Genomic DNA, 14,600 nt, shown 5'->3' with positions numbered 1-14,600 from the left:
CCCCCCCACCCCAATTTTCAAGTATTTGAAATGGCCTCCTGGCCCCCAGCAGCAGATTCAGCACTTGAAGAGGCTCGGGGGGGGGGGGGGAACAAGAACATCTTAGCCCGCCATGCTGCAGACCTATCAGGATCAGGCCCTCGCAGCAATTTTTTAATTACTTTAAAATGGCAGTCGCTTCCCCATGGTAGATTTGTGAATGCTGTCCCATCTAGTTTGGCCCTGTGTCTGCACACACTAGCTTGGCTCAACAATGTAAGCAATGTGAATTAATTTTTTTTAAAGAAACCATACATTTCTTCACTGCAGACATTACTTAAACCTATGTTACTGATCCTGCTGCTTGACAACAGAAATTAACTGTCAGATTAATAAGACACAAGCATTAGATTGCTCGGATTGTCCCAGCTACATAGCGGTCATTTTCTCCTGTCTTCTTCCATGCCTGGGTTAAATTTTAAGTGTAATTTAATTGTTGGCGGCAGTAATTCGATCTCCTGTCTGGATGATTGGTGTGTTTTACATATTGGGAGTGGAGGGCTGTCTCCTGAGTGGATTCGTTTGTATACTTAAGTTTGGAAGAGGCTGGCACGAGCAATTACTGAGGATGATGGATCTCCATGGAGCAGCTCGTGGTTATTGCTTTGCATGCAAAATCACCTTCTGGGAACCTTGCTAAATTTCTGCCCCTTTAGCACATGGATGCTAGCTTTATCTCTCTGAGTGGACGAAGACCAGGGTTAGTACTAAGCTCTCCTTTGGCTGCTTTCCTGCCACCTTGCTTTCGTTTGGCAAGGTCAACATGCTTCATTTCTTAATGGCCCAGTCAACGATGACCGGAGGTGATGATAGGGAAGACAAGCTTGAAGATCAAGTCAGATTAGATGAAGGGTTCATGAAAGGTCAACAGTAAGTTCAATGACTTTTTAGAGCCACTTCACACATGAACCCTTGGGGTGAGGGTGGGAGAGAGTACGTACATCTGTGTGTGCCATAACATATGAAAATCAAGTGATGCATGCAGATTCTCCAGTCCAATTAGGCAAATGCCTACTTAACCCTCACAACTCACCAGAGAGCCAGCATGGTGTAGTGGTTAAGAGCGGTGGTTTGGAGCGGTGGACTCTGATCTGGAGAACCAGGTTTGATTCCCCACTTCTCCATGTGAGCGGTGGAGGCTTATCTGGTGAACCGGGTTGGTTTCCCCACTCCTACACATGAAGCCAGCTGGGTGACCTTGGGCTATTCACAGCTCTCTCAGCCCCACCTACCTAACAGGGTGTCTGTTGTGGGGAGGGGAAGGGAATGTAATTGTAAGCCAGTTTGAGTCTTCCTTAAGTGGTGGAGAAAGTCGGCATATAAAAACCAACTCTTCTTCTTCTTCTTCTGACCTGCCACTCAGCTGTTGATGGGGTGGAGATCAAATCCAGCCCTCCACTGCTGCTTTCCCAAACAACTGATTAATGCCGTCACTGATTTTATGAGAAATCTGCCCACATGCAGTACCAGCAGTTGCACCGGTGGGGAGGAACCATGCGTTCAGTGCCCAGTTATTTATGCAGTTTGTCATCCAGCTAAAGACACACGTGCATGAGTCTGCTTCCATGTGCACATGAGGTAGAATGAGTGCCTTCTAAACAGGTATGCCTGCTACCTGACAATCACACAATTTTCACAACTGATGGAATTAATGAGAAATATACTCCTTGCCCCAATATATCTCCGATATTATCTGTCATATTACCCTATTGTGATGAATGCAAAACCCGGGCTTCTGATCCTGCCTTAAAGAAAAATATATTTAGCTTAAGATCCTCCTTACTTGGTTACTTGGAAGAAAGCGCCATAGGGGGATTGGGAGACTTACTTCCAAGTCACCTTTAGGGTTTTCCGACAGTCTGCAGCCAATCTCAGACCCCCAAAGCACCATTTATATTTCTGCCAAGTGAGTGACAGAGTCATCGTGGCAATGTGATTAAAGTAACCTTTACTGTGTGTGAATGCCTGGCAAAAATCTGTGTGGAACTCCCTGTCTCAGGATATGGTGATGGCTGCCAACTTGGAAGGCTTTAAGAGGGGAGTGGACATGTTCATGGAAGATAGGACTATCCATGACTACTAGTCAAAATGGAAACTAGTCATTTTTTTTGATAAATTTTATTGTGTTTTTATGAGATACAGAAAGAAGAAAAGGGAGGGAGGGAAGTTTTGCATCCGTTTGCAATAGACAGTATTATCTCAATCAATAATATACACACATAAAATAAAAATTATGCTTGCTACAACTGATTCAATATACTGGTTTCTATCCTGTTCTTACTTGATTAAGAAGTAATCAGATATGTCTTAAATATATTAGACAGCCACTAACATGGGGAAAAAAGAATACAAATAAAATAGCGTTAGGGATATAACATAGTTTCAATCATTATTAAGGTAAACTGGATGTATTTATACATGAAGAAAACATCTACTCACATAAAGAATTGAGCTAAATCTAAGTAATTAAGGACATGTAAATGTTTCATGGTAACCATGTCTCATTAAATTGCTCGACATTTTGTGTGTCGTCTGAATTCAACAAAGAAGTCATTTTAGCCATGTTTGCATATTCTAATATCTTTTCTTTCCATTCGTCAACGTCTGGTAGAGTCGTTTGTTTCCATCTAGTTTCCAACTAGTCATGATGCATACCTATTCTCTCCACTACCCGAGGAGCATGTCTATTATATTAGTGCTGTGGAACACAGGCAGGATAATGCTACTGCAGTCGTTGTGACCCAAGTCTTAAACCTTATGATCTCTTGATACTGTTCATGCTGTGGGGAGCATCTTTGTTTATTTGATTTTTGAACATTCACCTGACTGATCCTCCTTTTGCCTTGCAGTGGATGAGGGCCAGGTGGACGTCCGATCCCTGCTATGCATTTTTCGGTGTGGATGGCACAGAATGCTCATTCCTCATCTACCTCAGTGAAGTTGAGTGGTTTTGCCCTGTGCTACCTTGGCGAAATCAAACGGCAGCTGCACCTTCCACAAAGCCACCCCCCAGAGTGCAGGTAAGATTGGCACACCAGGCCAGGCAAATGGATTCCTTAAGAGGCAAAAGTATGTGCTTCTGGGTTGGTTTAAACATTCTCTGATGATAGCAATGGATTACAGAGAAAACCTGTGTCGAAAAGACCAACAGGTAAAAACCTTCAGGAGCAGGGGAGATAGATAATCTCCTTTTTAAATCTCCCATTATACATGAATACATGCACATAAAGCTGTGGTATACTGAATGAGTAGGGTTGCCAGGTGCTTATTCGCCACCAGCGGGAGGTTTTTGGGGCAGAGCCTGAGGAGGGCGGGGGTTGGGGAGGAGAGGGACTTCAATGCCATGGAACCCAATTGCCAAAATGGCCATTTTCTCCAGGGGAACTGATCTCTATCGGCTGGAGGTCAGTTGTAATAGCAGGAGATCTCCAGCTAGTACCTGGAGGTTGGCTACCCTATGAATCAGACCATCAGTCCATCAAGGTCAGTATTGTCTACTCAGACCAGCAGGGTCACAGGCAGAGCTCTTTCACATCACCTACTGCATTTTTTTGAATTGTAGGGGCTGGGGATTGAACCTGGAACCTTCTGCATGCCAAGTAAATGCTCTACCGCTGAGCCATGGTCCTCTCCATTCTGCTGCTCCAGGCTAAAGGGAAGGTTAAGGTGAAGATTCTGCTTGTCTGGTCACGGCAGAACAAAGCCTCCCTTCCAGTGCCTTACTGGTCTTAGAGTTCTGGTCTGAACTGGGCACACATAGGCTTGGATCAAATGGAGCTTTTCTATGGATAGAGTTTCTCACCTCCCTCTTCCTTCTGCAGCCCAAAATGCCCCCTGAAATGCTTCTCCTGGAGGATATGGAAGTCAGCCCATAGGGAGGTCATGATCCAATAGATCTTTACACTGGGCTGCAGCTCTTTGAGCAGCCGACTTCCACTATGCCATCTTTTAAAATATGTATTACCTCTTTGTTGAGATTTTGAGCAATACCTAGCCCAAAAAAGTAATTGGCAAAAATGACATAATCTGTTCTCTTGTTAAACTCTACTCCCAGCTTTTTTCTTAAAGAGAGAATTGACTACAATCCCCATAGATGCTGCAGATATCCCATCTCAGAAGTTTTATTTTTTTAACTGTGCAAGTGTTGTACATTTTCTTCAAAAAAGTGAAATGCTACAGGAGCCTAAGAATTATGGCTCATGTTGCAGCATCACAGGGGGAATGATGAATCGTTGAGCTGCTGGGACCTAGAAGTCAGCATGGACATGTGCATTCATTGCATATTTTGAGGAGTCTTTGATTCTGTCTGTCGATACCCTATTGCATGAACATTGTGAATTAACACATAGTTAAATTGTGGGACTCCCTGCCCCAGGATGTGGTGTTGGCTGCCAACTTGGAAGGCTTTAAGAGGGGAGTGGACATGTTCATGGAGGAGAGGGGTATTCATGGCTACTAGTAAAAATGGATACTAGTCATGATGCATACCTATTCTCTCCAGCATCAGAGGACCATGCCTATGTTATTAGGTGCTTTGGAACACAGGCAGGATGCTGCTGCTCCAGTCGTCTTGTTTGTGGGCTTCCTAGAGGCACCTGGTTGGCCACTGTGTGAACAGACTGCTGGACTGGATGGACCTTGGTCTGATCCAGCATGGCCTTTCTTATGTTCTTAATGGTTTGAATGCAAATTTGTTGCAGCCTCCATCTCATGGTTAATTAACCAGATGGTCCTTAGCACTGAGCATACTGTCCTAAGCCTTGCCTCTGAATGCAATACCTCCAAATATGGTACTTGAAAATCTAGAGGTATCATCCACATTTTCCAAAGGGGCTTGCAGGTAATGGAGAGAACAAATAAAATGTGACCTATGTTGGCCTAGAGCTCAGGTGCTCGTTGTGAAGGTTATTGTGCTTTGCACTAACAGCAGAGGTTGTTGTTCTCCCCCTTCCCCTTAGGCAGCTTTTCAGAGAGACCTCTCCTACCTCCTGGAGCTGATTGGCAGTGGCAAGGAGTCTTTGATCTTCATGAAGAAAAGGATCCGACACTTGGCTGCACAATGGCTGCGAGCCTCATATAAACTTGAAGAGAAGCTGGATGGAAAACAGAGAGATCAGAAACAGGTATGCATAATCAAATGTGTTGCGTGTGAACCTCAAATTGTCCATTGTGTGCAGTTTTATCAGAGTAAGACAGAACAACATCTGATGTGTTGTCTGCTTTTATAGGTGTCTTTCTTCTCCTTGGCAGAAATCTTCTTATGCAGTGCTAAAACCATGGTAGTTTATGCATGGGTACTTTCACTCACATTTGCCCCGTCTGAATCAGTTGTTCCTTGGAGTTATGCATGAGTTTCCCATCCATTAGAGATGACCTCACTGCCAGCCCTCACAATGTTCAGGTCTTCCCATTCCTCTGTGAACCCAACTCTTCCATCTTCCCTGAGCAAAGCCTGGGTGAAATCCCCGTGCATAAGTCAAAGTCCGGGACCCGCAAGCTTGGTTTAGCTCACAGCCAAAGCAGCGTGTCCAGAGGCGGGGATTCAAATACTTCCTGCTTCCTCAGGGCTCTTTCTGAGCAGAAGAAAAGCTCCTTAAAACCGAGGCTTTGATTTCACCCCTCCCAGATTGCTCTGTTTTTGGTTGTTGTTCTTAAAATGCTTTTTTTAATGTGGCAATTGGGTTTGGGAGGGGGAATTTTCTCTCACAGTGAGCACTGTAAAGTAAGGCAATTACAAAGCAGCATTTAAAGGGATAGGGACTTGATTTGAGCTTGGAGACTCGTGGTGCATAGATTCCCAACAGCAAAGTGTGGGTCCAGCGAGCAACGAACCTCAGGTAAAACACCCATGCATAAATGACCCATGTTTCTCGTTCTTTTTTCTCTAGATTTTGATCCATATTGGCTTCTTGACGGAGGAATCGGGAGATGTTTTCAGCCCTCGTGTGTTGAAGGGGGGTCCACTGGGGGAGATGGTCCAATGGGCAGATATTTTGGCGGTCCTCTTCATCTTGGGCCACAGCCTGAAAATCACAGTCTCTTTGAAAGAGCTTCAGAGGTGGGTTTCCTGTTGAAAGCCAACTGAAAAGTGCTCATGGTCAAGAAACTGGTCAGGAACCTTTGCCAGTGCCCCATATCAATGGGAGGCAAGTCATGTTTGATAAGCAGATCAAGGGTCTTCTTTGCCAAATAACAATAATAACTTATTAGGGTTTTGTTGTTTAAATGTTTTTTTTTCTCCTGCAAAGATTATTTTATCTCCTACTAAAGCTAGCAGGAAATGATTCAGCTTTGATGCATACTTATTTATTTTTCTAAGGAACAAAGAGCAGGAAGCTGTACAGGGTTAATTATCCCCTCTACCACTCCTCTATCATCTCAGTCTCCTGCAATGATTGGAAAGCTTGCTTGGGAGAAAGCATACTTGCTATTTTCCTGCCTTTTCCTCCATAAGCACCTGCAGGGGCGTTATTAAGGAATGGAGAGTCTTTGATCTGTGTGGAGACTGTGGGGCAAACCTGTGCAAAGATTAGAGAATGCCAAATCTATTCTGTCATTTACCCAATGCAGTCCAGTTCTGATCATATGAATTTTTGCTTAGCTTGGAAATATGACGATGGATAAAGAAAGGAAGGTGGATATTGCAATAATTGGATCAATTCTGGGAGGACTGAAAAAATATGTGTAGTTATGCATTCTTCCTTGGGGTTGGATGAAGTACAGTGTTTCTGTGGGTATAAGGAAATCAAGGGGAGTTTCAGGCCGCCATGGGAGCAGTGAGCTGAGAAAGTCATGTTCTGCAGGGGGAAGTACTTGCACCTGTGCAGACAGTGTGGTGGATCCACCCCTTTCTGTTAACATCAAGACAACAGATCCCTCAGTGGAATAAGCAGAGAACAATTTAGGGGAAGCATTTTTCCATGCAGTGCTCAATTTCCCTATGGAACTCATTGCCACCCAAAAGCTGTAAAGCCTCTTTTTACATATGTATACATAGCCACAACGATAAATGACTGAAACCCTATTTGTTTTTGTTACCCCAACATATGCGGCTTTAAAGGTTCAGCTTTTCATTTGTTTGAAAATAAATGCACAGCCCTATTTCTTCCGTCTGGAAATTTGTGAATAGACATTTTAGAACCGATGCAAAAAAGTTTCTAAATGAATTGCTTCAAATAAAACTGAAGTTTTAATAGCATTTATCTGTAGGCTTTATTTGAGAACCTAAAGTACTTATTGACAGCTAAGATCACAGCTGTTCCTTTTCTCTGTGCAAAAAACGGCAGCTTTTCAAGGAACCACAGAGGAAGATGTCTCCCACCAAGGGCTGTGCTGAATATTCCTCAGTTTGCTTTCAGGGGGCTGCAATATTTTCCAACCCAGCCCTTTGAGTTGAGTGTGCATTGTTTTTAACCATGATTGCTGCCATGCTTTCCTTGGATAGCACCTCTCCCTCCTTTGTGGAATGATCCCACACCATTTGGGATCATATAGGGCGAAAACGCATGGTCGCTTTAGCCCCCTTTATTCCTTGTTTCAGCCAGGATTCAGCCAGGATCAAACGCATGCGTTTCGCTGAACGTGCGTTCGATCCTGGCTGAATCCTGGCTGAAACAGGGAATAAAGGAGGCTAAAGCGACCGTGAGTTTTCGCCCATAGTGAACAGTGATGATATCACAGTTCAACTTGGCTACCTGCTGGGGTCACCAAGAGCAAACAAAGTTGGGTTATAGTGAGAGCGATGATTCCTGAGCTGGTACTTTGAATGACTTGAGCTGATCAGGAATGTGGGGGCAAATGACACCCATAGGGCAAAGCTTTCTGAAAAGGCAAACACCTTTGTTCCTTTTGTTTGTGTTTGATCCTTGAAAACAATTACCCAAGTAGAAGGCGCTGAGGAAAGTGTCAACAAAAAGTGTCCCTCCTTTCAGCTTAGCCCTGCTTATGGCTCAAACTGAGCTACGGAAAGTAATTATCCGACATAATGGGGATTGCTTCTGACGATGGTTAAGAAGAAAAAAAAGCAAACAGGGATCACAGCAGGACTGTGTAGATTAGTATCAGATTTAGTCATAACGTGCTTCCTCATCATCCCTAGCTTTTTGTCTTCTAAAAAACCCCCAGAGCACTCTGCTTAAGTGTTACAAGCAAAGGGGGAGCTGCTGCTGAAAACAGCAGCCCTGCGTCAGGTTTTCTGTTCTCTCTCCTCATCATGCCTAGGAAAATCTGCTTCATGTTCTGAAGTCATTATGCTGCACATTCTGCCTACCCTGTCAGTAGCAGGCAATAACGTGGGTCAAGAAAGCATACAGCATACTGGTCAAATCGTGGATAAGTTGTCGTAAATGCTATGGATGGGAAGGGAGTGGGGGCAGCGTGGTGTAGTGGTTAAGAGCGGTGGTTTGAAGTGGCAGACTCTAATCTGGAGAACTGGGTTTGATTCCTTGCTCCTCCACATTAACGGCTGACGCTAATCTGGTGAACTGGGTTGTCTTCCCCACTCTTCCACATGAAGCCAACTGGGTGACCTTGGGCTAGCCACAGCTCTCTTAGAGATCTCTGAGCCCCACCTACCTCACCGGGTGTCTGTTGTGGGGAGGGGAAGGGAAGGCCATCATATAAAAAGTCAGCATATAAAAACCAACTCCAACTCCTCCTCCTCCTCTTCTTCTTTTTCCTCTTCCTCTTCCTCCTCCACCACCACCACCAAATGAAATGCTTCATTGGCATTTTTGTCTCTACCCTAGTGATGCAAATTCAGAATTGGAGGAGAACAGTATATTAATATCCCCCAAGTTCAGAAAAGGTCTCCTCGGTGTAAGCCCGGCCCAGATCACTCCAAAGCGGAACCCAGCTCAGCTCCTTCCACTCTCCCACCATTAGTCAGCCCTATTATCTAGTCCTCCTGCCATTTGCCAGGAAAAACACCCCTGCCTTGAGGAAGGGAAGAGAGTGACTGGCATTGGAGAGGGTTTCCTATAGATAGGAGAGGCATTGCAGGTCCTGCCTTAACTGGAAATAAAGCTCCAGAACAGTGTCAGGTTTCTTTGTCAGTTTCAAGAGGGTTTTCCCCCCTTTGCAAGAACTGCTTTGTGTTCTCTTTGCAGTTTTTACAGTGTTGCTCACTGCTCATTGCTTGAATTTGTTCTTCTCTGGATGCACATTAGCCTTGTTGAGCATGCACTGCCACAGTGGCACTGAATTCTACTGGGCACTGTGTACATGACCACTTATTCTGTTGGGGTTGGAACATTACCACCACCCCCAATCCCTTGCTTGGATTTGTCCTGCTGTGATCCTCTGGTTTGACATTAGTCCTGTTCAGCTTGCACTGCCAGACTGGCACTGGGTTCTGCTTGTGAACATTGCAATTGGTTCTGCTGGGCTTGCAGAAGTGCACCCTACCTTCAGATTCTGCTGCAGAGATTATCTGGTTTGGCATTACTTTTGTTGAGCTTACGCTTCCAGAGCAGCACTGGGTTCTCCTCAGACTGTGCACATTGCAGTTAGTTCTGCTGGGTTTGCAAAAGTAGAGAGCCAGCGTGGTATAGTGGTTTGGAGCAGTGGTTTGGAGTGGTGGCTGTGATCTGGAGAACCGGGTTTGATTCCCCACTCCTCCACATGAGTGGCAGAGGCTAATCTGGCAAACTGGATTTGTTTCCTCACTCCTACACATGAAGCCAGCTGGGTGACCTTGGGCTAGTCACACTCTCAGCCCCACCTACTTCACAGGGTGTCTGTTGTGGGGAGGGGAAGGGAAGGTGATTGTAAGCCAGTTTGAGTCTCCCTTAAGTGTAGGGCTGCCAACTGCCAGGTAACAGCAGATCTCCTGCTAATTCAAATGATTTCCAGCCGACAGAGATTAGTTCACCTGGAGAAAATGGCCGCTTCGGCCATTGAACTCTATGGCATTGAAGTCCCTCCCCTCCCAAACCCCGCCCTCCTCAGGCTCCGCCCCCAAAATCTCCCGCTGATAGCGAAGAGGGACCTGGCAACCCTACTTAAGTGGTAGAGAAAGTCAGCATATAAAAAAACAACTCGTCTTCTTCTTCCCCCCCCTCCCCACTTTCAGTTTTTACTGTAGAGATTCTCTGGTTTGACACTGGTTTTGTTGGACTTGCGCTGCCAAGAGGAATGGAAGGGGAAGGGAGACATTTTCCTTGTTCTCTTTTTCTCTCTGAACTTCCTTAGAAACACCCAGCTTTCCCCTCCCCACCCCAAACAGTTTCCTGAAAGCTCTGAAAAAGCTAATAGATTCCAAAGTGAGCCAGAGGGAGTTTGCCCATTGCCAGTCTGCACGGATTTCATGTCAGAATTTTATTTTTCGTTAACTAAAGTACAGCCCTTGTTCTTACTGAAGAACCCTCTGGCATAGTTCAGGCCCTGCAATTCAGGCCCCACAAGGTTCGGCGCTGACGTCTGCAGGGAACTTATGCCTCTTCCTGAATTTTATCAGGACTCTTCGTAGCCACCGTGGGACCCTCTTCTCTTTCAGCAACCGTTTTCCTGACTTGATCCCAATTTTCAACGTTCTGCTTACTCAGCTGACTGTAGGCTGTACTATTGCAAGTGATTTTCTACGAGCAGACAAACTGAAAAGCATCATTTCTTCTACTGTTCTCTTAATTTACTGTGGCATGCTCCGGTTTTATAGCCCAGCGAATCTGTGAAGTGTCCCTTTTTGTAACATTTAAAGGCCAGGAGAAGGGCCTGCAGTTAAGTGAAGTCAGCCAGCCGTGTCTTTGCTTCCTCGATCTTGGTGGTTGTTTTCCTTGCAAATAATTCCAGACGCTCATTTTTCATTGTTAGTTTCTTCTTCCATAATGCTCCACACAACAGGTATTTCTCATGGAGTATTTGTATGTCTGGAAACGCAAATATTCTAAAGGTATGGGTTGGATCCTTTCTGCAATGGAAGCCACCTTGCTTCATTGGAAGGAGTCTTACTCAGACGAGGAAAGTCCCCTTTGAACACATGAAGCTGCCTTATACTGAATCAGACCCTTGGTCCATCACAGACCGGCAGCGGCTCTCCAGGATCTCAGGCAGCGGCTCTTTCCCATCACCTACTTGCCTAGTCCCTTGAACTGGAGATGCTGGGGATTGAACCTGGGACTTTCTGCATGTCAAGCAGATGCTCTACCACTGAGCCACAGCCCCTCCCTTTGTCAGAGCGAGACTCTTTGCGAAGCAGAAAAGAATCACAGCACCCAATACAATGATGTGTGACTTTCATTTCAGTATGTAGAGATCAGGTTTCTTTTCTGCTTGCATTCTCTCATCAATGCATGCAAATTCCTTCCGATTTTGTATGTGTTTATTTAAATATTTATATCTCATTTTTTTTGCGTGGCTCAGGGTGGCTTGCAAATCACAATTTAATACAGACAGGATAAAACAAAACTCCAAATAGCTCTCTCCCCGATTTGCTTCACTGGCCAGCATTTCATGATAAGCGTCAAATGTGATAAATTTATCCATATTTGCACAATTGCATTAATTTGCACAGCAAATGATGGTCAAGCAAAGCGAAAATGTTTGGTATTATATTTTAATGTGAAATTCTACTTGCGTTCTCTCATAAGTGCACGTAAATTCCTTCTGATTTTGTAGGTGTTTATTTAAATATTTATATCTCATTTGATTCTCATGGCTCAGGGTGGCTTACAAATCACAATTTAATACAGACAGGATAAAACAAAACTCCAAATAACTCTCTCCCTGTTGCATTAATTTGCCCAGCAAATGATGGTCAAGCAATGCAAAAATGTTTGGTATTATATTTTAATGTGGAATACTTGGGATGTGGATGTCATAGAATTCTGATAGGGAGATCTAATCAGCAGAGTGAACATTTATTTCTTGCACATGTAGTCCTGGCCATGGTTAGTGATGATGAAAAGACAAAACATCTGGCTCCCCCCTGGCTCTTGTAGTTAAACTAGGTGCACATTTTCATTTGTTCCCCCCCTTCCATTCTCTTGCATTTCTCAGTGAATGTGTTAGCTTCTCTTTTATGCATCCTGACAGCCAGGAGGTGAAACGTACATGATTATCTGGTACAAACCATGCTAAGGAAGGTTGTAACATCAGCAGCAATTTGCAGCTCCCGGGAAAGACAAGCGCAAGTGTCAAGCTGAATCAGTGAGGGGTGGGATCAGGCTCCTTTGCTGCTAACTTTTGTGCTGTGTATGGAGGGTTCCTCATCAGAGGTAGATGCTGCTGATTGTACGTTGCACAGTGGAGGCCAAAGGATCCTCCATCCAGCAGAGGAGCAAACAAATGGCTCAGGGGGAGAGAGACTATACAAGGAGCTGTCTCAGGCATGCAAACCATTACAGCTAGCGTGGTGTAGTGGTTAAGAGCGGTGGTTTGGAGTGGCGGACTCTAATCTGGAGAACCTGGTTGGTTTCCCCACTCCTCCATATGAAGCCAGTTGGGTGATCATGGGCTAGTCACAGCTCTCTTAGAGCTCTCTCAGCCCCACCTACCTTGCAGGGTGTCTGTTGTGGGGAGGGGAAGGGAAGGTGGTTGCAAGCTGGTTTGATTCTTCCTTGAGCGGTAGAGAAAGTTGACATATAAAAGCCAACTCTTCTTCTTCTTCTTGATGTTGCAGCCAGGCCTACAATTGAGGGCAGCTGTGAGGTTTTACATCGTTGCTGGCCTCCCCATCTCCTCCCCGCACACACACTTTTTTTGACCAGTGGAGGCTCAGTCGGTTCATTGGTTCTCATCTTTATGCGAGTACCATGGTGATTTTATAATTGCTGTGGTTTTACAGTTGTTATGACAGATTAATGTATTTTAATGTTGAAGTTTTATGGGTTTATGTGATTTTAGATGTTGTTACCCGCCCTGAGCTCGGTCTAACTAGGAATGAGGGTGAGCCACAAATTTAATAAATAAATAAACAAACAAATAAATAAACCATATGGTAAACATGAACAGACACATAAACCCATGCTTATATTGAATCAGATCAAGGTGGGTATTGTCTGGGATGGCTGGCAGCAGCTCTCCTGGGGCTCAGGGGGAGAGTTTTGACATTACCCACTACCTGATCCTTTTAACTGAGGGGGTTGCGGGAGCTCTAGTCCCATACTCACCACCGCAAGCCAGGATACTATGAAGACGAAGAAGAAGAGTTGGTTTTTATATGCCAACTTTCACTACCACTTAAGAAAGATTCAAACCGGCTTACAATCACCTTCCCTTCCCCTCCCCACAACAGACACCCTGTGAGGTAGGTGGGGCTGAAGGAGTGTGGCTAGCCCAAGGTCACCCAGCTGGCTTCATGTGGAGGAGTGGGGAAACCAACCCGGTCCACCAGATTAGAGTCCACCGCTCATGTGGAAGAGTCGGGAATCAAACCTGGTTCTCTAGATTAGAGTCCACCACTCCTAACCACTACGCCACGCTGACTCACTGGAGGAAGCTGTGGATATTATTCCAAGGCTGTAAGAGCAGGACCCCTGGGGAGAGAGAGGAACTAGGTGGTACATCCCCCTCTACTTCCCCCATTCTGAGGCCTGAGGATCTTGAGACTGCCCCAACACAACAGACATCGGACCTGGCTGGAGGGAGGGTCATATCACAACTTTATCTATTTCCACATTTGATCGGCAGCTAGTTAATTGCCAGCTGTTCCTACCTGTTATAATGACACAACTCTCCTTCCCTTTAAAATATTTGATCGCACTACTGTATAAGTTACTGAGGCATGCAAAGAAACAGGCATGAAATATTTTTAATGAATTTGCTGATTTCAGCCCTTCTGAACTTTCTCCCAGGAACATCAAAGTTAAATGCAAATTAGACACATTTACTATCGGCTGCTTCTTTCTCCAGCCTTCTCAGATTGAGAAAGTCAGCCTGCGACGGAAGCTTCTAATGATGGGAAATGGAGGGGGAAGGGTAGTTTGGGTAAGAAAAGGCATCTCCTCCGTTCTCTACACTTTAATTTTTTGATCAGCATTTTAAATATGAAATTGCCTTCTTTCACTGTTCTGGTAAATAGTTTATAAAAATGACATATTTGTTATTTTGTAATTTGTCAGTGGCTGGTAGTAAAAGATGAGGACAGAAAATCAGGAGTGGAGTTTTTTCCCCCCTGCGCAAAAGGAATTGAGAGCTTAGCCCTTTTGTTTTGGAATTCTGCCTATGCCTGTACTAGGGGGTTGCCAGACTCCAGCTTGGGCGTGGAGATCCCCCAAGAATTACAATTGATCTCTAGACAACAGAGATCAGATCTCCTGTAGAAAAATGGCTGCTTTGGAGGAGGAGGAGAAAGAGAAGGAGAAGAAGAGTTGGTTTTTATATGCCGACTTTCTCTACCACTTAAGGCAAAATCCAATCAGCTTACAATGACCTTCCCTTCCCCTTCGCACAACAGACACCCTGTGAGGTAGGTGAGGCTGAGAGCTGTGACTAGCCCAAGGTCACCCAGCTGGCTTCATGTGGAGGAGTGGGGGAACAAATCCAGCTCACCAGATTAGCCTCGGCCACTCATGTGGAGGAGTGGGGAATCAAACCCGGTTCTCCAGATCAGACTCCACCGCTCC

At 45.0% G+C, this 14,600-nt stretch overlaps 1 protein-coding gene across 2 annotated transcripts in view; it reads left to right on the top strand.

The window, feature by feature from the left end:
* Window positions 1-14,600, top strand: part of MGAT5B (alpha-1,6-mannosylglycoprotein 6-beta-N-acetylglucosaminyltransferase B) — a 250,636-nt gene that overhangs the window by 154,255 nt on the left and 81,781 nt on the right. For both annotated transcript variants that reach the window (XM_056855117.1, XM_056855113.1), the window contains exons 6-8: window positions 2,889-3,059; window positions 4,998-5,162; window positions 5,928-6,097. In XM_056855117.1, coding sequence (XP_056711095.1) covers window positions 2,889-3,059; window positions 4,998-5,162; window positions 5,928-6,097 — 506 coding nt within the window. The remainder of the gene's footprint in view (window positions 1-2,888; window positions 3,060-4,997; window positions 5,163-5,927; window positions 6,098-14,600) is intronic.

The sequence above is a fragment of the Euleptes europaea genome, chromosome 1, assembly GCF_029931775.1.
Source record: "Euleptes europaea isolate rEulEur1 chromosome 1, rEulEur1.hap1, whole genome shotgun sequence".
Taxonomy (NCBI): domain Eukaryota; kingdom Metazoa; phylum Chordata; class Lepidosauria; order Squamata; family Sphaerodactylidae; genus Euleptes; species Euleptes europaea.
This window is presented reverse-complemented; position numbering and strand designations above follow the sequence as displayed.